The sequence below is a fragment of the Dunckerocampus dactyliophorus genome, chromosome 1, assembly GCF_027744805.1.
Source record: "Dunckerocampus dactyliophorus isolate RoL2022-P2 chromosome 1, RoL_Ddac_1.1, whole genome shotgun sequence".
Taxonomy (NCBI): domain Eukaryota; kingdom Metazoa; phylum Chordata; class Actinopteri; order Syngnathiformes; family Syngnathidae; genus Dunckerocampus; species Dunckerocampus dactyliophorus.
Genome location: NC_072819.1, coordinates 49,877,725 through 49,902,150, shown reverse-complemented (window position 1 = coordinate 49,902,150; position 24,426 = coordinate 49,877,725). Strand labels below are relative to the sequence as shown.

The 24,426-nt window shown below is 43.5% G+C and overlaps 1 protein-coding gene and 1 long non-coding RNA gene across 2 annotated transcripts; both read right to left on the bottom strand.

Moving 5' to 3' along the window:
- Positions 1-404: 404 nt before the first annotated feature.
- Positions 405-2,078, bottom strand: sox1b (SRY-box transcription factor 1b). The gene has a single exon (XM_054777598.1). The coding sequence runs from the start codon at positions 1,874-1,876 to the stop codon at positions 845-847; it is 1,032 nt and encodes a 343-aa protein (XP_054633573.1). The 5' UTR covers positions 1,877-2,078; the 3' UTR covers positions 405-844.
- Positions 2,079-2,603: 525 nt separating this feature from the next.
- Positions 2,604-16,404, bottom strand: LOC129191992 (uncharacterized). The gene is made up of 2 exons (XR_008573302.1): positions 15,909-16,404; positions 2,604-3,519 (listed from the first exon to the last, which is right to left on the bottom strand). It is a non-coding gene; the product is annotated as an uncharacterized LOC129191992 (long non-coding RNA).
- Positions 16,405-24,426: the final 8,022 nt, after the last annotated feature.

The following is a 24,426-nucleotide window of genomic DNA, read 5'->3' as shown; positions in this document are numbered from 1 at the left end:
TCATTAGCTTTCATCCACGGAAATCGATCATGTGGGGCAATATCGGCGAATGCTGCATGTGATCGGTTTTTTTCAATCTCCTGCAAATATGACATTTTTTATTACAGTAAATCAGCGCACAAATAGTAAAAACTATGCTGCATTTAAAGTAGAGTGTTTTATGATATACAATATATTAGAAGTAGACATGAATTTGAGCAGGTTTGTACACTCCCCACGTGAGCCAATGCATAAATATCAATCATCCTTAAAGCAAATGTATGCCCTTTTCTTTAAACTGGTATTTCTGTATTGTTGGGGGGTTTGATTTCACTTTTCATATCACGTACATTAAAATAAATTTCTCTTGCTGAGGAAAAAAGCCCTACTGTGTTCTCTTTCTGACAGTGCGTTTGCATAAAGCCTTTCCAGTGGGAATATTTATTCACAATTTACAAGATTTACTTACAACAACCCAAAAAAGAAAAAAGAAACAAATTACACCGACAGACCCACGTGTTTACAAGGATTAAAACTGGAAATCAATTTCAAATGCTGCCTGTGAACTTGCTTAAAAACACATTTTCCACGCTTTCAATTCCACACAAACGTAAAAATAAAGCCCATGATGCACCAGACTTGCAGGATTATAATTTAAATGGTGTGAAAACTTGGCATAAGCTGTTAAGATCAAATAAGTCAGCGTGTGCGTTGAGGCAAAAAATAATAACATGAAAAAAAAGTTTGTTCAGGGTGATTGCATTTTTATGGCTCGAAACGCCTTAATTTACACGCGAGCAGCAGCGGCCCACCTCCTCTTAAAGTATTTGGTTGCGGTTCAGTGCTTTTCCAACATGTAAGAGCATTAAATGTGCGTCAGAGGAACCGTCCCGTTCACCGACGTGCTGCTGCCCTGGTAGTGCTGCGGGTGGAGGACGTGCAGGCGGCCGTGCACGGAGGAGTCTCCCGCCGCCTCACCCGTGGGCAAGTACATGCTGATCATGTCCCGCAGGTCCCCCGAGGGGCAGGTCGCTCGCGCCGTGGACACCGGGGGGCTCGCGCTCGGCTCGGACTTCACCAGGGGTCCCAGAGTTCCCCCAAGCGCCCCCGACACAGGGGACACGCCGGCGCTCTGGTGCTGGTGCGTGTAGCCGGAGATGCCCCCGTAGCCCGGCGGAGAGGCGCTCATGTAGCTCTGGGAGTTCGAGATGGGGCTGTAACATAAGGCGCTCATGTCGTACCTGTGCACGGGCTGCGGGTTGTGCGGGTGCTGGTGGGGGTGCTGGTGCGCGTGGTGGTGCGGGTGACCGCCGGGGCCCGGGTGTTGCGTGTACGCCACCTCTTGCATCATCGCGTGAGCGGCAGCCGCCGCAGCCGCCACCTGCCCGGAGTAGGCGCTGTTCGGCCAGCCGTTGACGTGCGCGGCGTAGCCCGCGTTGGCCCCCAGGTGCCCCCCGCCGGGGCTCTCCAGCCGCTGCCCGCCGCCCATTCCCACACCCGCCGCGTGGCCGAGGAGTCCGCTGGCCAGCGTGTACTTGTCCTTCTTCAGCAGGGTCTTGGTCTTCCTCCGCGGGCGGTACTTGTAGTCCGGGTGCTCCTTCATGTGCATGGCCCGCAGCCGCTTGGCCTCGTCAATGAAGGGCCTCTTCTCCGCCTCGGTCATCACCTTCCACTCTGCCCCCAGCCGCTTGCTGATCTCCGAGTTGTGCATCTTTGGGTTCTCCTGGGCCATCTTCCGTCGCTGGCCTCGGGACCACACCATGAAAGCGTTCATGGGTCTCTTGATTCTCTCCTGGGGGACTTTACCGCCTCCTCCCACGTGTCCCCCCGGGTTGGACGGGTTGGTCTGCGGCACCATGGGGGAGTGCAGGTCCGTCTCCATCATGATGCTGTACATTCACCTTGCCTTGGAGGAACCGCTTAGACCCACACAATCATCGAAGAGTGAAGAAGATGATGAAAAGCCGGAGCGGTCTCAGAGGACAACTTGTTCCTCACTTCCCCCTTTTTTTTGCCCTTTTTGCTGTCATCCGCCGTGAAGAATAGACCCTTTTGAGCCCACTTTGCTCGGAGCTGTGCGGGGAAAAGTTAGCGGAGCGTTCCCGGGCCGCGCGCGCTGACAGCAGCTAAATGAGCGCGGGCGGCCAATGGAGAAGCTCGAGCGTGGACGTGATTTGCATGCGCGGGCTCGAGCTTCTGGTGACGTCACAGCGCGAGACTTGCGAGCGGCCGTGTTGACGCTTCACACTCAGCTCACAAACTCTTCCAATGTGGATTTCTACACACACTCAAATAATCACTACTGTGGCATTCATACTGTATCTTCAGAAGCTCTACATCAAATCTTTTCAATCAGGAGTGTCAAAACTTTTTTCATACTCAAAGAATTGTAATATTTGAATTGTGTAAACAAGCTAAGGTGTGCTAGGAAGTGACGTCTCAGCTTTGTGTATTATTAGTATCGACCATTTTGAGTATATTTGTAGAACGTGCCACGGTCCAATAAAAAAACAAACTTTGGACACTGCTGCTTTAAATAAAGATATCCCAAATGATATATCACATTTTTTATAATAACATGATAATTGACTTCTTTAGATGTACAAAATGAGTTGGCACAAAAATTCAATTAGATGACTTTTAATGAATCTAAAAAAAAAACATACAAAGAAAACATGATTTTCCCGAGCTAATAAGAAGACAGGTTATGACAGGTCTACATAAACAAACATAAAACTGTGCATTTTTAAATGGGACAATATGCTATTTTCTTGCCTTGGTTAGACAACATGCGGCGTTCCAGACGCACGCCCAAGGGATCAATAAAGTTGTACGATCTAATCTAATCAGAACGTATGTGAGAAACACACCCAGCTCTGTAAATTGTATGTTTTGCATATACTTGTTCATTTGGCAAACAACAGGTCTCCCATTCACAGCCACAGGTGCATTTGTGTTGTGTCTGTTGCTAGGGAACGCTTGACTGACGCAGAGCATGTGCCATTCAAAACACCCTTTTGTTTGCTAGCGCCAGAGAAAACGCCATTTAACACACACACGCATGCGCTAATGGGCTCTTTTAATACATTTTTAAATATTAAAAAATACAAAAAAAAGTGCTGCAATGAGACACTCACACTCATTTTCTCATCATCCAAATCCATTCCCCACAGCCAAGACCGTCAATGTGAATTTTATTGCATAAATGGTGGCAATTTAGTCGCATTCAGTATTCCGTGTTGTTTCTGTGTCTTCATCTCCATGTGTACCCCCGCACCTGCTTTATTGTCCCACTCAGCGCGTGGATGGGATCCGTTCCCGACGCGTGAGTTGGTCACACAAAGGTTATTTCATCAGTCAGATGAGATGATGGCTTCCTGTGGTCGTGCTTTGGGTTTTTTCTGCGTCACGCCTGGATGCATTGCTGGTGTTCCCGCGTATGTTTTATTGGGGGTGGGGGGTGCATGCGCATCCAACATGTCGGAGAGAACGAGAAGCCGCCACGGTCATCACAGGGTTGGCAGCAGGCTTAGCAACTTCCTGTAATGACAAAGAAATGACATTTTTAGTGACAAACAGGCAGAAATGTAAATTCAAAAACAAAAACAAAACGGAGCTTCAAAATTGAGTCGGTATTTTAGGGCTGCAACTCATGACTTATTTTCTTAGTCGATTCATCTGACGCTCGTTGTGTCGATTGATTGCGTAATCGGATAGGCCAGGGTCGCTCACGCTTTTTCAGCCTGCGAGATACTTTTAAAATGACCCAAAGTCCCAAAGATCTACCTGACTCCTACTATAAATATAGAAAATAAATATATTTACTATATTTATATTTTAAAAAAAAGAGTACGTATTGATGCACGTTATACATGTACCGTATATCAGCGGTGCAAGTTCCAAGTCAAAATGGTCTACCTCTGTCTATAAAGCATGTAACATATATCAAATCTAACCGGTAAACTTTGAAATACTACTGTAAGTCTGAATAATGGTTAGTATTTGACATTCACATGTTGAAAGTGTACAGGTAATCATACCATAATTATGTTTGTGGTCGGACTCAAGCCAGGTCAGGGTGAGTGCTCAAGCGGTATTTACTGCCACGATCCCAAAGTGCAAAATATTAACAGTGGAAAAAACCAAGAATGTCCCAAAAGAACGTTTACAAGTCTATATTTTTACAGTTTTTACAGTTGGGATAGAAAAATGATGGCTTAGCAATGAGTACTGCGATCACTCGTGATTAGCTTGTCCGAAAAAAATCATCAGCTGCGTTACCTGCTGTGTCCCACGAGACTCCAGCTAGACTCAACTACCTGCCTGGAAAGGCGCCCCTTTTAAACCACATAAGCCCCTCCTATTGGGCGTCAACACTTTCTTGAGTATTCAGAAATAAAGAAACATTTATTTAGAAAAATAGCAGGCATAATGGGCCAAATATGCTGCTAACATTAATAATAAATCAAAGCGAACGATAATAAAGTCCTACTGAGGCGTTTGAAAAATGAAACGAGTGATCAACATGACGCGCCAAACGTGCATATTTCAACACCCCGGACACAATACGGCAATAACGATAATTCCACAGAATTGCTCAATATTAGTGTACATAACCTGAGTACTGGTAGTATGCTACGTAACGTTCATGAGGAGACAGTTCACGTTTGACATCCGGTTAGCGTTTGCTATCAAACATTCCCAATTATACAAGAACTGAAAATGATGATGCAAAAGACAAAGCAGCCGAAGGCAAGTCGACATATTAAAAAGGTTTCAGCAACGGGCACATTTTCCATTTCATCATGAAAGAATAGTTTAAGAAGCAGACGTGTAGAAAACACTGATTTCTGTAGTGGAGTTCATGACGCCAAGCAAAGCCATCGAACAATACACTTTTTTTGTTGTTTTCCTACATAACCAGGCGCTACAAGTGGACAGGTAACGTTTAGAGTTAGTTCATCCGTTAGCAGAATCATAATAAACGCCGTGAGGGAGCAAGAGCGCATCGGAAGGGGAGGGTAGTGTCAGCTGACTGACTTTACACGATCGACCCAAACTACCTTTGTGATCTACGGGTAGCTCACGATCGACGTAGTGGGCACCCCGGGCCTAACGGTTAGGCCATAAAAAGACTAAATCGACATGAACCAAACACAAACAGTTAGTGGTTTGGGCCGGAAAAGAGGCGAAAACGCCCATCACTGTTTTCCAAAGTCAAAGCTGATGTGCGTGAATTTAGCATAAAATACAAAGATAATAGCTGCTAGTCTGCTTTCATGGATGACTACAGAAATTAAAAAGTATTCACAATTGAGAGGCTGAAATCAGAGGATGTTTACATAAAAAACAATGAAATAGCAATATAGTTATCGATGAATTGAATCATCAATTAATCATTGATGAATGCTTGCAGCTCTACAGCATTTCAGGTTTTGTTTTTCTAGTATTTCTCTGGCAGGACAAGAAATAAAATAAAGCCGAGCAACGTTAGTTTGACATTTTAGGTGGCCGTAGTTTCAGAGATGCACGTGTGATTTTGTCTGCTTTTCAGTGGATCGCAGCGTTGTGCTGCCTGGAAGTGCCCAGAATGCTTCAAAGTAAGAGCTGCATAGGATGCTGCTGGAATGCGTCTGTGTCGCACGCACGGCTACACAGTTGGCGCTCGGCGTGGTCGGAGCTCCAAACTAGTGTTCAACGTGGACGGCCTGCTGGATGAATCACATGTTATGTAATCCCTCACTTCAAAGGCATTACTGCTGTGCATTAGATGACACACTGAGTTGGGTTGTTTTGTTTTTTTTTTACTCTCTGTCATAGCAAGCTGTCAACTCCACTGGGCTTCAGAGGCGCTGACAGAACAAACACACACATACGCGCACAAAAAGTGCACGACTGGTTCCAATGTCTTTAGACAGCAAATGAATCATTTCCAGTAACTGCAATTGAATTGAAAGGTGATGCAAAATCTTCCTGCAGTGGACTATCGGTGCGAATGTGAGTGTGATGGTTGGTTGTCTATATGTGCCCTCACTGACTAGCAACCGGTCCAAAAGGTGTACCCCGCCTCTGGCCCAGCTGGGATAGAATCCAGCTTTGCCGTGACCCTGAAACAGGACAAGCAGCAGAACATGAGTGGTTGTTCTGGCACTTTCTGAGGTTGTCTTGGTATTTTCACTGTATCATTCCATCCATTTTAATAGCGCTTGTCCTCACTAGGGTCACGGGTGAGCGGGAGCCTATCCCAGCTGAGATTAGGCACATACAGTATAGACAACCATTTGCATTCCCACCTATGGAAAATGTAGAGCCTCCATTAGCTGGAGTACCCGCAGGAAAAACCAGGCACAGACAAGGAAAACATGTCGACTGGCATCAGCACATGGCGGTGGCCTCGTGTTGCGTCAGTTCAACTCACACTATAATACCATGCAAAAACTGATTTTTTTACATCCAAGTAGCTTATTTTGATGGTACTGTGGCGTCTGGCTTTGTTTCCATCCTTTCGCATGAGGAAGCGATGGTGGCCGACAGCGGACAAACGCTGCAGACACAGAAATGATCCCAAAAAAACACACAAACTCCATAAAACACCAGCAACGGGGAAATGCTGCGATCACATAAACACTACAGGATAAAAAAAAAAACAAACAAACAAATGCGGGAGAAAAATGTTATATGAATGAGAACAAATGCTGGAACTTCACAGAACACGATGAAACTCAGCTGGGCTCCCGGGGGCACCAAACCTGAGCGATATCGCTCTTTGAAGGCTAACTCGATGAAGCACTTTGAGTAGAAATTGTGTGTGAAAGCTGAAATGTTGAAGCTGAACTGAAATGTCGAAATATCCTGGAAATGCGTTGCAATCTGCTCACCCGTCAGGTTAGGAGCCAAGCCGCTGTACCACCTGAGCCATGCCGCCGTGCACCGAATAAGCAGAATGTTTCATGTAGCGGCAAATGTAATATACATTTCCACCATTAGGGGGTGTCATTGAAACGGTCCATTTTCAATGGGAAAAATTTCAGAAAATATTGAATACGCTGTTTATCTGGGGGGGGGGGGTTTCCAAAATAGCCCGCCATAAGTGAAATCCGCAAAGCAGCCAACTTTTTTTAAAATAATGATTTAATATGTTTGAAGGCTGTAAAACACCTCACAAAACACTTTAACACTTTCTCAGACAGACATGAAGATTTTCTTACATTTCTCTCTTGTTTAAACACTCTCAAAGCTCCAATTTCGTTTGAATTTTCATGATCAACCTATCAGATTGGACACAAGAAATGATGAAGTGACTCACTCACTCTCCTTGAACACAAGATTCATTTTTTCGCCCCAAAGCAGGTTAACTTCTGCAGCTCACACAGTTAGCTAGTTTGCTAGCGACCATTGACCACAACAGGAAACGGCACAAAGGAGATTAATTGATTGATTGATTGGTCTACAGCCAATCAGGACGCAGAACACAATGGGTGGGTTCTTCCTTAGCCAATAGGGACTGTTGTGGTTCTATATTTAGCCAGCTATTGCCTACCGTGGGTTCCTAATATACTGGTACAGACACGTGAACACATACTGACACGAGGTGGAGCCGCACACTCTTCAACTCTCAAATGAGTGTACACCACCCTCTACTGGTAGCAGTAGGAAATACAATAACAGACACATACAACAGAGCACCGATAGATCGCTCTAATACACCACAAGGACGCAGAACACAAAGCGCGTTCATATAAAAATGCAGCCTGAATGTCAACATGTATAAATAAGTTGAATGATTACAGCGGGATCGGGGATCGGACCAGCAACCATCGATTCGGGGAAGCAACCACTCGACCTCCTGAGCCATGTCACACTGTGGAACAAAGAGAGCGTTACTTTAGCGTAGTGTAACCTTAGCGTAGCGCTACCTTACGCAGTGTATGTGACTGCAATTTAGAATCTGTACGTAATATACGTGCGATTTATAATTTGCAGCATTTTTAATTTGCATGTGTTTTATACAGTGGCGGCTGCTGGTCATTCAAGGGGGGGAAGCTCATTATTTCCGGCCTACATCATAAATGTGTTTATTTATTCATATGTAAATTCTACCCTCCGTTTTTTTTCAAGAAAATGATCTGTGACCCTGTCGTACCAACTAGGCTTCTTTTCCAGGGACTTGACGAGTGTCCTGACGAGTGTCCTCTCAATGGCCAGCAGAGCTAGACTGCTTGGACGGCCTTGGCCCATTGTGCTGCGGGTGGAAGACTTGAGCTCCTTGATCTGCCCGGTCGTGTAACTCTAATTTTCTCTTCGTAAGGAAGACTATCAAATGGCTTCGCAAAAATCCGGTCGACAACATTCACACGCTGCTCGTTGGGGAAAGAAACCGCAGAGTGACACAAGAGAGTCGCCAAACACAACGCTAGCCGTTTTTAACAAAGACAAAGTCGCCGGGGATCGGTAAAGTCTCCGGATCTGTTCAGAACAACGGAATGAAAAGCTTGGAAAATGCTCCGATGGGGGTTTATTCTTCAGGATCGCTGTTTCGCTCCTTTCACCGTCAATCAAAAAGGGATTCCGTCTCAGACGGATCATCCAATCATCAGGCAGAAGCTGAGCATCCGATGGGCGGGACAAAGCCCAGCATTCATCCAATGACTGTCCAGTTTCGCGCAATGGAACAACCCACTCTACGCTTCCCCATGGAAGTCAGTGGACGCTCAGCGTCCGACTGCGTAAAAGCGGCGTGGCGCTGCGGGGACGAATGAGAAGGAAGTGGTGTCAGTTCCCCGTGAAAGGCAGCTGGTTCTGAACAAAAGACGAAGGTATTCCAGCCAATGAAATGTACACACAGCAGAACATATTGGATTTTATATTTGGGACATTTTATGGGAGCTTCCCTTGCAGCCTTCGAGCAATCGCCACTGGTTTTATGGGACTGGTGTGTTTCGGATTTTGGGTCATATCTGTTTGGAACGTTTGAATTTGTGGAACATACAAGGTAGCACCATTTCCAAAGGTTGTCATGCATGCACATAATAAATACAACAAAGGAGCTTTTTTTAATGTTCTCACATGAAATCCTTTTTTTCCAAAACATGGAAATGTTTTATGGTAAATTATGTGAAGGTAAGATACGAACTCAAAGGGTGCTAACAGCGGGGGTCCTATTGCTTGTCCCTTCGTAACACTACGTAAAGGTCATGGGTGAGCTCCAATTTCCCATGTCAGATGGAACGTGCAAATTGTATGGATTCAACCAAATTCGCTGTCAATCACTTTTTAGAATCCAAACCATTCGTATTATCAATGAATTGATGAAGCAGTGATGCATGGATTGTCCAATGAATTGACCACTATTTTGGTATTCGATGAATCGTTTTTAATTAAAAAAATGTAAAGTGAAATGTGACTCCAGCCTCTCTAATGTGAATATTTTTTTATTTCCTGAGTCATCCATGAAAGCAGACTTATTATTTTTGTGTTTTAGGCAAAGCAAGATATTCACACGCATTAGTGGCTGACATTTTTGCCTTCTTTCTGTTTGGTTTGTATTGATTTGGTCCGTCTCGGGCAGCAGTAGGGAACCTATGGCTCTCGGACATTTCTTAACACCATAAAATGTATATAGATTTTTTTAAGTGGCATTTTCAAGTAAAACATTACAAAATATAAAATATAAAACAATTTATGCATTTTAATCCATCCATCCACTTTCTATCACATTTATTTGTATTCCGTGTTAAGAAAATACGATAAGGCTTTCACAGAAGCACATTTTAAAATATGCGGCCTTCATGGCTCTCTTAGCCAAAAATGTTCCTAACCCCTGCCTAGGGCCTAACCCATTACTCGATTAAATGAAACCACATGCTTCAGATTCAACGACAACAAAACTAATCGTTAGTTGCAGCCGTGCTTTTTTCCATTGTCTTATTTCTTTAGCACACGGCGACGACTCCTACACTTAAAGCCGACTCACCGTCTTCAACCCATTCAACCTCAGGCCTTTCAGACGATTTGGACTGATTTTCCAAGGCCCACAGATGATTGTGTTCTACGGCTATATGAACATGGAACCCACCAAAAGAAAGGTTAGACTCTCGTCTTTTCATCCGAAAAAAACTTTATTTCTTCCTTTTTCTGTTCTTTAGTAACCAGCAGTAGAACGTCGGTAAGTTTCAGGCTTCTCAACAAAGCACTCACACACGCCGCACGCAACACACGCACACACTCATAGCACTTTATTTATTCATTCATTCATTCATTCATTCATTCATTTATTTATTTATTTGTATATTTATCTGTATTAATGTCTCTTCTGTTGTTGTTGCTTAATTTATTGGTATTTATGTTTCTTATGTTCTTATTCTTTCTCGTGTTTTCTTTCTTTTCTTGGGAGAATGAACAGAATAAGATTTTCATTGCTTAGTAGAACTGCTGTTTTACTGCACATGACAATAAAACTCTTGAATCTTGACTCTTGAATCTTGAAAATACTGTATCAGTTCCCGACAAGAAAAGGGAGAAAAACAAGATTTGGGAAAAGTTACATTTCAAGCATAACTTTCACTTTGACATCATTTGTTTTGCTTTTGTGACATCTCAAATATCCTAAACAACAACAGTACACCACAACATAAACAACACAACAATGTTGTTGTTTTGGGCTGTTTTTTTTACATCAAAATAAGAGTTTATTTACAAATATAACACCATGAACTATTTACATTTCTCACATTTGGAAGTGAACAGTTTGTGCGCACGCGTGCGTGTGCTCACGTGCACGCGTTAATATTTTCCTATAATGCGTAACCTTCCGCACGCTACACTCCTTCATGCTCTTCCACTTCCTCCTTGCCGTCGAGTGGGTTTTTACATGCAACGGAACAATGTGTGTGTGCGTGTGCATGCGTTAAACTTTCCTTACCAATGCGTCACCTTCTGCACGCAACACTCCTCCGCGCTCTCTCACTTCCTCCTCCCTGTCATGTGTGATTTTTCCCTCCCTGCCGAGCTCTCACCAAATGCACCTCTGCCACCATGTGGCCGTTTTCAAGGCCACGAGAGTGGCCTCTTTTATTGTGCAATCGCGTCATCGCCTCTTGCGCAAAAAAACGTAAAAGACGTTCATAAAGACGTATAAATGCGTCTCAGGTGTTGAATGAGTTAATTGCCGCCATGACCAGACGAGTGTCGTGGTCGTTCCATCCACGTGGACGTGTCAGGCTGAAGTAGACCTTTAGAGCTCGTGCAGTCAAAAGTGTTCAAATGGGAATTGCAAAACGTTTCATTTCAATTACTGCACGTGCGGCCTCCCTCTCCAAAGACGCACTTACCCACTGCTTCTGGGCACAAGTATGATTGAAGTATGATTGGTACCCTGGCAAACAGGCACATTTAACCGCAGACCAACCCAAAGGTCTGTGTGGGGGGGAGTACAAGCTGAGGAGAAGGGCTGGAGATCCTCGATGTATTGTTATTCGGTCCGATTTTCAAGTGGACAGCAGGTAAACATGAAGCCACAAATAAGATTAGCTGGATCAAAAGAAGAGAAAGGGCGGAATGAAGTCCTAACCTTGATGGAATGAGGTAAGTTGTGCAGGAGGACGCCTGTACACCAGCAGTGAATAGAGGGAGGGGGCATGGGGGGGGTGGTGTCGTAACCCCGACGAAAACAGATTAGTCGACCATGAAGAGGATTACCAACAATGATAGTCCCTCTGAGGGACCCGCGAGTCGGTCGGAGCCAATACACACACACACCCACCCACACATACACACACACACACACACAGACGCAGTGTTTGACCTCCCGCTACCCGTATTTTACTTTACGGATGCTTTTTCTGAGTCATTTTAAAAGCTAAAAAAATTGCTAAATGTATCCATGCGCTGTTATTTTTGTAGGGAATTCAACAACAATCATTGTAGCGCACGATATCTCCTTTCCTTCCTCCCTGTTATCAAACGTGGTCATGATAAGTACTGACAATAGCAATAATTAGGATTGCCAAAGCCGCATGTCCGTGCACTTGTAACGCGTGCGTCACGTATATTAGTGTCCATGTCTGAATGATACATAATCCCACAGAATCTGTCACGTCGTGCTGATATCGGCACCGAGCGCGGACACCGTGCATGAAGGTTAGAAATGAATTTTGTATTTGAATAAGCGAAATAAGTTTTTGATGCCCTGCCAACCAGCAAGAATTCTGACCCACACAGACTGGTTGGTCCTGTCCAGCTTGGTGGTAACTGGGGAAAGCTGGCGCGACAATTTGAAAGCGGAAGAAGTCCAAGACAACACCTCGTGGGGTAAGGATGATGCTGAGAAAGGCGGTGGACCGGCCACACGGGAGGAGCTAATTGATGATCTCTCGGGAGTTGGGGCCGTGCAGTCACCGAGAAAATCATTGGTAACACACTTTCTGATAATGGATGGAGACGTGCAGTGCTCGCAAGGTCCGCCCGCTCAAGAAGACACACAAACAGCAGTGTGAACAAGTGTTTGCCCCCCTCCTTTTAGCATGTTTGTCACACTTAAATGTTTCAGGTCATCAAACAAATGTAAATATCAGTCAATGACAACACAACTCAACACAAAATGCACTTTTTAAATTAAAACCTTTTATTATTAAGGGGGAAAAAAATCCAAAGCTACATGTCCCTGTGTGAAAAAGTGATTGCCCCCCCCCCACATTAAACGATAACTGACATTAATTGAGCTCTATGAGTGTGGAAAAGGTTATAAAGCCATTTCTAAAGCTTTGGGACTCCAGCCAACCACAGTGAGAGCCATTATCCACAAATGGCCAAAACATGGAACAGTGGTGAACCTTCCCAAGAGTGGCCGGCCAACCAAAATGACCCCAAGAGCGCAGCAACGACTCATCCGAGAGGTCACAAAAGACCCCACAACAACATCCAAAGAACTGCAGGCCTCACTTGCCTCAGTTAAGGTCAGTGTTCATGACTCCACCATAAGAAAGACACTCGGCAAAAACGGCCTGCATGGCAGAGTTCCAAGACCAAAACCACTGCTGAACAAAAACAACATTAAGGCCAGAAAACATCTTCATGATCCCCAACACCTTTGGGGAAATATTCTGTGGTCTGACAAGAAAAAACTATTTGGAAGGTGTGTGTCCCATTACATATGCCGTAAACGTAGAAAAAGAGCATCATAGCAACAGTAAAATATGGTGGTGGTAGTGTGATGGTCTTCAGGACCTGGAAGACTTGAATGAATTGTGCTGAAGGAGAATGTCCGGCCATCTGTTGGTGACCTCAAGCTGAAAGCAACTTGGGTTCTGCAGCAGGACAATGATCCAAAACACACCAGCAAGTCCACCTCTGAATGGATGAAGACTTTGGAGTGGTCTAGTCCAAGTCCTGACCTGAATCCTATTGAGATGCTGTGGCATGACCTTAAAAATGTCAGAGGATATTTACATTTTTAAATAAGAAAATACAAAAAAAATCAAATACCAAAATAGTTGTTGAACATTTGTTGCATCCCAGTTATTTTTAACACTGAAATGTCACAAACACGGGTGAATTGCAAGGTTTGTGTGGACAAATAATTACAAAATAAGCTAAAGCTTATACTCTCACTGGCAATTCTCTCCCTCACGTTCCACATCTCACAGCTAATAGGAGAATGGGGGTCCTCCTCCCTCTCTCGCTCCCTCCGTCCCTCCCTTCCCTCCTTTGTCCCAAATTAGGCTTTTTTGTTGCGGCTGCGGCCTCTGCTGCTGTGGGGAAGAATGAGGACTTCCTGCAGAGGACCTTTAAGTGCAGGTCTGAGGAGTCTCTCTCTCTCTCGCTCCAGAGCTCTCTCGCTCATCCTAAATGGGGTCAAGCTCCCAGTCAGAACCTGCTGCTTTCAAGGATCCCAAAGAGCGACGCCCCTCCACCTGGCCTTTCCTCCATCCCATCAGTAACCTTTTTTCCTCCCTCCCCACTTCACACTCGGCCTGTCTCACTTCCTCGAGTCTTGTGTGTGATTTCACCCGTCTTTGTGTGATTGCATCTGAGTAGCACCCACCGAACGTGTGAGCGGAATCCTTACTTCCCACATGATCGATCCAAAAGTCAACGAGAAAGGCGGGTCACAAACGCACCGGAACCTGCTCAAGTCGGTCACGCTTATGTCGACAACCCGCCTCAGTCCTGATCCAGCGTGCTTTTTTTTTTGTAACTACCTAAAACTGCCAGCTTAAATCGACGTTGGCATACAGTCTTTTGTCCAAAGGGGTCATTTCTATGGAAAATGTGTCACTTCATGTCGGCGACGTGATGGAAAAATGTCTAATTTACTGATAGAATTGAGGTCACGTGTCTTATTATAAAGTAGCACCTCCGCAAAGCGCATGTTTTTGCCGGCGTTTATCTGTTTGTGTTCAAAATAACTTGGGAAGTTCTGAATGGATTTGGATGAAATTGTCAGGAATTGTCGGAAATGGGACATGGAAGAAAACTGTTTTTTTTTCTTTATTTTGGGGGTGATCCAAAATTTTCACAAATTCAAACTGTTGCCTCCAACTACTTATTATTACCTGCTCCTACTGCCACATTTCTCAACCGATTCAAGCCGTTCCAACATCACACTGTTCAAAACGTTCAGGACACTCAGGCCACATATTTATACAAAAAAAAATTCAAAATGTTTCCCAAAATTCACACTTTTCCATAAAATCGCTATTACCTTCTACTACTTCCACGTTTCTCCACCGATTCAGGCATTCCAATGTCAAAGCATTCAACTAATTAAGGACATTCATGCCATTTTCCCACATACCAAGAATTCCCACTTTTCTTGACATTCCCTTTTTTCGGAAGGCAAAATGCCTTTGATTTGAAGAGTTCTAACTACTTTCGCATTTCTCAACCGATTCAGACCGTTCCAAAGTCAAAATTCTCAACTCTTCGGGACATATAGCCTTCCCGGTACATTGCGCTAACATGTTAGGTGTTAGCATGCTAATGTTAGCATGTTAGAATTGCGAGTATGCTAACATTAGCATACTATCATTTTTAGACATATATATAAACACTTATCATTATCATGCTAGGTGTTAGCATACTAATGTTAGCATTTTAGCATTGCTAGCATACTAATGTTAGCATGTTAGCAATGTTAGCATGTTATTATTATTATGTTACATTAGCACAGTAGCATTTTAGCCATTTTCATACTAGGCACTTACGTAAACACTTACCATTATTATGCTACGTGTTAGCATGCTAACAATAGCAATCTAAATATGTAGATAAAATAAATGTAGGACTAATATTTATTTTAGTGTAAATCACAATATGGGGGGGGGGGAATATGGCGCTTGGCAGAGGTCTGCGCTCTCCGAGTGCCTTTCTAGTGTGACATGTTCTTTGAACCTGCAGAACCTGATCTTTTTACATGTTTTCCATCCGTTGTCCATATGCCTCTGGCTAAAGTCCCAAGTAAATGCGCAAGTGATAGCTACTTTTCGGTTGTGTCGACAACCGCTTGTGTCGACATCAGCCCGAGGGAAGTCGACATATTCTACTGGATCGACAGGTTCTACTGGAGTATGAAGGCAGGTTGGTGAAGAAGCGTTCAGTCAATTCGAGGAAATGTAAGAGGTCAACCACGGTACAAGCTTCCTAAAGGTACGGTCTGATCTATATCTCGTATATCTCAGCTGAACGAAACCGAATGAAACAGCTGCAGCGTAAGTCAAACATTTATTTTACAGTCGACATTTGAATGCTCCTCACGTGGCTTCTTCGCAAACAACGCCAGTGCAAACAGTCCGGGGTGCGACAGCAGCATTTAAACACAGCTGATCATCATTGCACCGTCGGCTTCGGCCATGTCTGACACACAAACGCGCACACTCACATGCATGGCTGAAAAAGGCCTCGGCCTCGGCCTGTCGGGAGCAGCGACATACCTTCCCCTCCTCTCAGCGGGCCTCCCGTCATCCAGTTATTCTAAGTTGGAGCTTTTGCAGGACAGGCGGAAAAAGACCGGTTGGCCAAAGTTGCCCGCAGCTCAGCGTGTCCGCCTTCAAGAAGAGTGACGATGCCGTGTTGTGCTTCAGCATCTCTCGGCGCTTCCCTCTCCTCTGGCTCCACAGAGCTCCTCCTGAGCCTGAACGCCTCTGGCGATGGTCATGGCAGCTCTCAGCCCTCCTCCGACCCCATACTCGCTTTTATTTAATTTGTCTGTATAATGGATGTGAATGAAGCCGAGGGAGGGGCAGGCCGCTCAGCCAAAGAGAAACAATAAGTGCCATTATTTTTGATTGGCTTCCCCCTTTTGGAAAATGACTTTCAAAGTGTGATTTCCCATTGTCGGGGCAGAATAATGCTGAACAATGCGGCTGGGGGCGGGGGGAGGTTTAGTCTTATACACGCAAGCTGATATTGAAGGGGGCTTTGGCAGTGGTGTGCACCGGATAACCCTGCAGGGCCACGACTGGGCTCGGGGTTAGTCTCATAATGGGGGGCCTTTAGCCACCATTGTGGCGGCTGTGTCAACAGAGAGGCCGCTGGGAGTTGCCTGGCATGGCGGGGCGGGGGAAAAGCCTTTTATGCCTTTTCTATTCAGGCATGAGGGATGGATGATGCTTGCGGCACCACCCCGCTGTCTCATTTGACGGCTGCAATTGTAACACTTCACCTGGAATCATTTCTAAAAGTGTCGTACAATATGCTGTATGTGCTTGCGCCCCTTTTTTCAGGGGGCACTTCAAACCCCCGAGCTTGCTTTTGCATGACTAAATAATAAAACCACCTCAAAAAGCAATAAAAAAAAAAAAAAACAAAACCACACACCCAAATGTCACACTCCTTCCAAAAAGTTCAACTTTTGTCTTGTCAGACCACAGAGTGCGTTCCCAAAGGTCTTGGGCAGGGGTGGGCAAACTGCAGCCCGTGGGCCACATCAGGCCCGCCAAGAATCTTCATCCGGCCCAGTGGTTCAGCAGTGGTTTTGGTCTTGGAACTCTGCCAGGCAGGCCGTTTTTGTCCAGTGTCTTTCTTATGGTGGAGTCATGAACACTGACCTTAACTGAGGCAAGTGAGGCCTGCACTTCTTTGGATGTTGTTGTGGGGTCTTTTGTGACCTCTTGGATGAGTATCACTTTTCTGCAACACTTTGCCATGGAAAGCAAGAAAGCTCACTGCTGTGATGTAGTGCCACGAGAAAATTTTCTGCTGGCTCCAAAACAGATGAGAGACGAGACAAGTTCTTTAAGAATAACGACAGGTGCACTTTAATAACACTTGCATGCAAGGAGACGCAGATCAACAGAACCTGAACAGACGGCTTCTAGACAAAATATTCATGCTAACATGTTAGTTAATATAGGAAACGACTCGTGTGAGGGGAGGGGCGATCTTCTTCTGTGAGGGACAGAGACGATGAAGGGTGGACTTACATGCCCAGACCCCCAGGGGTATTTGAATCGGGTGATGAGCATGTGGAGGACTTGTTTTGGAGGCAAGCGGCCTCTAGCCTCAAGAAGATAAACTTGCTCCAATAATCTTGTGGTTGATCAACATGTACTTAGCTGTAAATAGTCCAGATCACTTCTTGATGTGTATGATAAAATGGAATGATGGACATATTTTCGCGATGATGGCCATAATGACCCAGCATGTTTTGCGGCAGGAAGATATGGTTAGACGCTCGTCTGCCCACGTGTTGCAGTGGGTAGGTTACGTTGTTGTGTTTGCCTGACCTGTTGCATATATACAGTACGGTATATACACACAGCTCCTATTTTTGACATCTCTGTGCCTCCGGGGAACATTTTGTCCGAGCGGCGAACAGTAAATGACATACGCTGCAGTCATCCCTCGTCACTTTGCGCTTGAAATTTCATGGTTTCACTCGTATCACAGTTTTTCAAGAACACATTCATAAATCATGTTGTTTCGTGGTTGACTGCGGCCTATCACGAGTCATAAAAATCAGCATATTTAAACAAATTCTACGGATTTTTGCCTAAATTAAGCATTTTCAAGCATAAAAATGTCTAAATGAACTGAAATACGGGCATTCAGACGATGCATTCAAAGACGTCACGCGATGACATGTAGTATTCTACAAGAGTCAGCAGGTGTCAGTAATGTTACTGTCATGTTCGGTGAGGCACACGAGCACCAGACTTGTTCGCCACAACAACAGGCTTGAGTGGTCTCACAACAGGGACAAGCTAAATTTGTGACAAGCTAAAACTCAACTCTGAACCCCTGACGTCACTTCCTGTCTGCCCCCCACTCAACTCCCCTAGCACTGGAACACATTTACAGTTACACACATCAACACGAGTCTTATTTATGTCTTAAATGGCTTATCATCTCTATATTGGGTGATACGAGTGACTATGGGGTATTATTTCATGTCTAGAGGGCTCTAATAATGTTAAAAAACATATTTAGAAGGTCGTAAAAAGGTTTTCTATGTTTTATTTTATCTTATTATGTCTACTGCAATGGGTAATAGGAGTGCAAAGGTGACTATAGGGTGTTATTCATGTCTAGAGGGCTCTAATAATGTTAAAAAACATATTTAGAAGGTCGTAAAAAGGTTTTCTATGTCTTATTTTATCTTATGTCTACTGCAATGGGTAATAGGAGTGTAAAGGTGACTGTAGGGCTTCTATTTCATGTCTTGAGGGCTCTAATGTTAAAAAAACATATTTAGAATGTTGTAAACACGTTTTCTATGTCTTATATGTCTTATTATGTCTACTGCATTGGTAATAGGAGTGTAAAGGTGACTAAAGGGAGCTACACTAAGTCCCCAACCAATGAACACAATTAGTTCCAGATGACCGTTCTTAAGTTGAATTGTTCTTAAGTACTTTACATAAATTCCACTGAACATAAAGAATTTATGTAAAGTTTTTGCTTCGTATTACAGAAGAAATTCCATATAACGTAAAGCGTCAAGTCAGTGCAAGTCTTTTTTTTTTCAATCAACTTTATTAAAGCCTCAAGTCGGTGCAAGTTCAGACTAACACTTGGTGACGCCTTCTGACGCATCACGCTCTCATTGGCTGATTATCGGGGCACCGCCTACGCTCTCATCTCATTGGCTGAGTTATACAGCACGTACAGGCTTGTCCCTTCAAACTCCTTCCTCTTCGTAGTCGCCCTTAAACTAAGTTAAACAATTAAGTTAAGTTACAAATTAACATTTTGCACACAGCATTATCGTGTAGTGCGTGTGTGTTTATCTGTGAGACCAGCTGACTCGTAGACTCTTTGAGTCGCGTTTCGACTCAGGCTAGTCCTCCTCCTCCTCCTCCCCCCTCCTACTCTCCACTTGCGTGCTCCTGATCGAGACATCTCGTGAACGGTAGGATTGTTTTTGTTTTTCAGTTTTATTCATTTACAGTAATCTTATTTATTACCTTATTTTAAATTGGAATGTTACTCTACTATGTTTATGCTAACGTTTTCTTATATTTTCCCACCATCTTTGTTGGGCTTTGAATATTTTGAAGGGCCAAAGGGGTGAGTTTGGGAAGATCTTGGAACGGATTAGGCTATTTACATGTATTTTACGCTTCGTAAAACATAAAATCCCTCTAACGTAAAGGTTCTCGGAACGGATTATTTATGTTGTAGGGGCGTCTACTGTACTACTAATGATATAGGTACTACATGTACGTGTATACATATACAGTATATGTGTATGTATGTAAATATGAGTTTGGATGCAGTAGTAATATTAAACCAGGATAATTAATGAAAAAAACAATAATAAAAGTGATATAATAATACGTAATGATAAATGTCATTTACCTTTGAAGAGGAGTGGTCGAGCATACGTCGTTGTGGTGGAGTTGGAGGAGTTATTGAAAAAAAGGACAAATGGTCATTGTCGTTAGACTCTTCTAAAAGAGGTAGTGTTCTGTGGGTGGTGTAGAATTAAGCAGGCCTATTAACTCTTCATAAACTTGAATCACACGCTCTGTCCGGGTTGTATCATACAACTCTTAGCCTTCCTCTCTCCTCTTCCTCGTCTTCCTGTATCTGTTGGTCCCATTAGCAGTGTCACAGTGCCCTCTGCTGGTCAAGCATGTACAGTATAAATATGGACTTATCAGGCAAAACACATGAAAATATAGACCAGTCGGCTTGTGTTCGTATCTCCGAATGTTCGCACATCGGATGTTCGTTAGTAGGAGACTTAGTGTATTTCCTGTCTAGAGGGCTCTGATAATGTTAAAATCGTATTTAGAAGGTTGTAAATAGGTTTTCTTTGTCTTATATGTCTTATTTTCTCTTATTATGTCTACTGCATTGGGTAATAGGAGTGTAAAGGTGACTATAGGGGTGCTATTTAATGTCTTGAGAGCTCTAATAGTGTTACAAACCTGAGAGCCCTGACCTCAGTCCCATCAAACACCAGTAAGATGAATGGAAAAACTTTTCCACAAACTTTTCCCAGAAGAGTGGAAGCTGTTGTAGGTGCGTAAAGGAGGACCTACTTCTTATTTTCTTCCCTTCCACCCATCCACCCATTTTCTGTACCACTTATCCTGTTCAGGGTCATGCTATGGGATGGCGTCTGTCATTCACAGGTGTGCTTTTGTCCTTATAGTTGACATAGTACACACTTTGTTTGCTGCTGTTCAAGTCCCCCACCAAGTGTCACATTTGCGACAGCTAGCTCGTCAGTGTCAATGTCAATTCGTCAATCCGCTCCACTCAAGCTGCGAGTGCACTTGTGTTCGTGGGTTCCAATTCTCTCTGGCAAGCACACATTCACACAAGTTTACCGCGTATATACAGTATATACAGTATACTGTATATATACGACACACACATCCTTGCACATGTCTATTCTTGATGTAAGAACACATGCTAAGGGCACAAACCCCTAACAGGCCCAGCAAGCCAAGTCTCTTTCATTACTAGCCTGCATATCAACACACGCGCACACACTTCCAAAGGCAATCTCTCAAAACATGGTGGGCTGCAGTTTATTTGTGCTGCAACATTAATATGATGCAACATGTACATCCATCCATCCATTTTCTATACCACTTCTCCTCTTTCGGGTCGCGGGGGCATGCTGGAGCCTATCCCAGGTGGGAAAAGTGTTCCCCTTCCTGCATTCTTATTTTTTTTGCATGTTTGTCACTCTTGAATGTTTCAGATCATCAAACAAATTTAAATATTAGTCAATGACAACACAACTCAACACAAAATACCGTTTTAAAATGTTAAAACTTATTAAGGGAGAAAAAAACTACAGCAAAAAGCTACATGTCCCTGTGTGAAAAAGTGATTGCCCCCTAAAGCTAATAAGTGGTTGGCCCCCCTTAGCAGCAACAACTGCAATCAAGCGTTTGTGATAACTTGCAATGAGTCTCTTCCAGCGCTGGGGAGGAATTTAGCAGAATTGTTGTCATTCAGCCACATTGGAGGCTTTTCCTTTTTAAGGTCATGCCACAGCATCTCAATAGGATTCAGGTCAGGACTTGGACTAGACCACTCCAAAGTCTTCATCCATTCAGAGGTGGACTTGCTGGTGTGTTTTGGATCATTGTCCTGCTGCAGAACCCAAGTTGCTTTCAGCTTGAGGTCACCAACAGATGGCCGGACATTCTCCTTCAGCACAATTCATGCTTCCATTTATCACAGCAAGTCTTTCAGGTCCTGAAGCAGCAAAACAGCCCCAGACCATCACACTACCACCACCATATTTTACTGTTGGTGCGTTATTTTACACACACCTTCCAAAAAGTTCAACTTTTGTCTCGTCAGACCACAGAATATTTCCCCAAAGGTCTTGGGGATCATCAAGATGTTTTCTGGCCTTAATGTTGTTTTTGTTCAGCAGTGGTTTTGGTCTTGGAACTCTGCCATGCAGGCCGTTTTTGTCCAGTGTCTTTCTTATGGTGGAGTCATGAACACTGACCTTAACTGAGGCAAGTGAGGCCTGCAGTTCTTTGGATGTTGTTGTGGGGTCTTTTGTGACCTCTCGGATGAGTCGTCGTTGTGCACTTGGTGTCATTTTGGTTTGGCCATTTGTGGATAATGGCTCTCACTGTGGTTGGCTGGAGTCCCAAAGCTTTAGAAATGGCTTCATAACCTTTTCCAGACTGATAGATCTCAATTAATCTCAATTTATCTTTGTTTTAACGGGGGGCAATCACTTTTTTCACACAGGGCCATGTAGGTTTGGATTTTTTTCTCCCTTAATAAAAAGTTTCAAATAAAAATTGCATTTTGTGTTGAGTTGTGTTGTCATTGACTAATATTTACATTTGTTTGATGATCTGAAACATTTAAGTGTGACAAACATGCAAAAAAAAAAAAAAAGAAATCAGGAAGGGGGCAAACACTTTTTCACACCAGTGTATTAGGAAGCGCGTGTGAGCAAAGAGCACAAGAACAACCAAACTGGGCAGACAGGTGGACTGCACTGGATGCTGTTTGTTTGCGAGCGGCGCACAGTCAGCGTTTCTTGCTGCTGCACCCGAGAGAGAACGGCCAGTCAGCATGGAAAGCGTCCGAAAGCAGGAAAAGCCCGGGCAAGCGTCTGCAAAAACACACACACTGGAAATGTCTGTATGTGTGTGTGTGTGTGTGTGTGTTTGACATGTTACTGTGATCTTGAACATATAATGTACTGGAACTCTCTTAGGTTGATGTGTTTTGTGTTATTTATGTTTGTTTTTACCTTGAATCACAAGTGTCAAGATCAAGGCCTGCAAAAGCATGGAAATAATGCACCAAATGCACATTGACTGCACTGTGAATGCAACAGACGACGTGTAAGCAGCGCTGACTGAAGCCAGTCGATGCACACGTTGACGAAAACCGAAATATACAAAAATAGATTTTTTTCCCCCCATATCAAGAATAGGATATTCCCAAATCCAATTTATAATTTCCATTTTTTTAGATAATAGTTCTAGTTTTACTGACAGAAAACAATGAGAAATACAGTAATTCCTCGCCTTCGAATTTCACGGCTTCACTCGTTTTTCAAAAATGTATTCATTGAAAATGATTTTTTTTTTAAACTGATCGAGTGAATTTTTTAAACTAATAACAAGCCTTATGGAACCAACCAAACAGCATTATTTAAATATATTAATTATATATTTAAAAAATTAAAATATATGAATTAACCAAACAGCACTATTTATTAAAAATATATGAATTATATCTAAAAAATAAAAACATATTAATTAATAAATAATGCTGTTTGGTTGGTTGCATAAGGCCTATTATTAGTTTAAACGAAATCCATATTCAAGCAAACGTTATGTTTTTTTGATGTTGCGATGGTGTGTAGTATTCTACACTGGGCAGTAGGTGCCAGTATTGTTCTCTAATGTTGGGTGAGACACACAAGCACCAGATTTGACTGACTATCAGGTCTGGATCCAGTTTACAGTGATAAACGAGGGATCCCTGTAAATATAAATGCCGAATGAAATGGATAAACATTTAACATCACGGTCACCTTTATTAGCATCCTTGATTTCTTTTTTTTTTGTTTTGATGTACTTCCCGTACATCCTGGTGAGCTCCGTCACGTGTTCTTTCTGGAATTCAACAGTGATCAAACGATATCCGGGCAAACGGGCTATCTTGCTACACGCAATGTTTGGCCGTGCGAAAAGCGATACGGTGTAGGAAAACTGAGATGAAATCTCATCAAAAACCGACTCGTACAAAAAGCAGGGCGCACAAAGGCCGAAGTTTCGTGGAACCCCCCACGCGTTGACTGACCATGTGTTCAGCCATGACCTTCGATGTCTCCTCTTATGAAGACGCCCAAAAGGTGCAAGTGCTTCATTTTTTTCTGCATGTAGTGAACAGAAACAGCATAAGTTGTTACTAAAAGTGAGTTTCATTTGCATATTAATTAACATCTGAACGCTATCATCTCGGCAGACACGTGTGTGCGTGTGTGTGCGCATATGCAGAAAACACTCATTAACACAATAATTTAGAAATACACAACAGTACAGATCAAATGCACAGCATGCATGTCCCACAGCTTTTACATGCCTTATGTCTTTATGCTTCACCGATAATGTTTTTCGTCAAGCGTTGAGATGTCGCACTTTGTTCGGCAGCCCTCGAATGCATCATAGTTGCTGTGAGATGCAGAGGTGAAAGCTTCTATAACCTAATTCACCTTGTGCATTGTGGCTCCGATTCCTTGTCGATTCTTGTCCATCGATCACCTTGAATTATCATCTTTTCGTGGTGAGTACCTACAGTATACAGTTTATCATTTAAATGTGTTTAATACTGTCAGTGTGCGAGGCATATTCAAGAGAGATAAGAATTACAACAGTCACTGTTATTGCAAATGTTGACCCGAAATCGGAGTTTGTGATACAAATTATCGTCGATAATCGATATTATCGGCAACATTTCGGTAACGTTCCTTGTCATAGAAATCCGACCACAACTGGACTC

Bases quoted from the DNA above. Each gene is read 5' to 3' on its own strand.
- sox1b (XM_054777598.1), bottom strand. From the start codon at position 1,876: ATGTACAGCATCATGATGGAGACGGACCTGCACTCCCCCATGGTGCCG.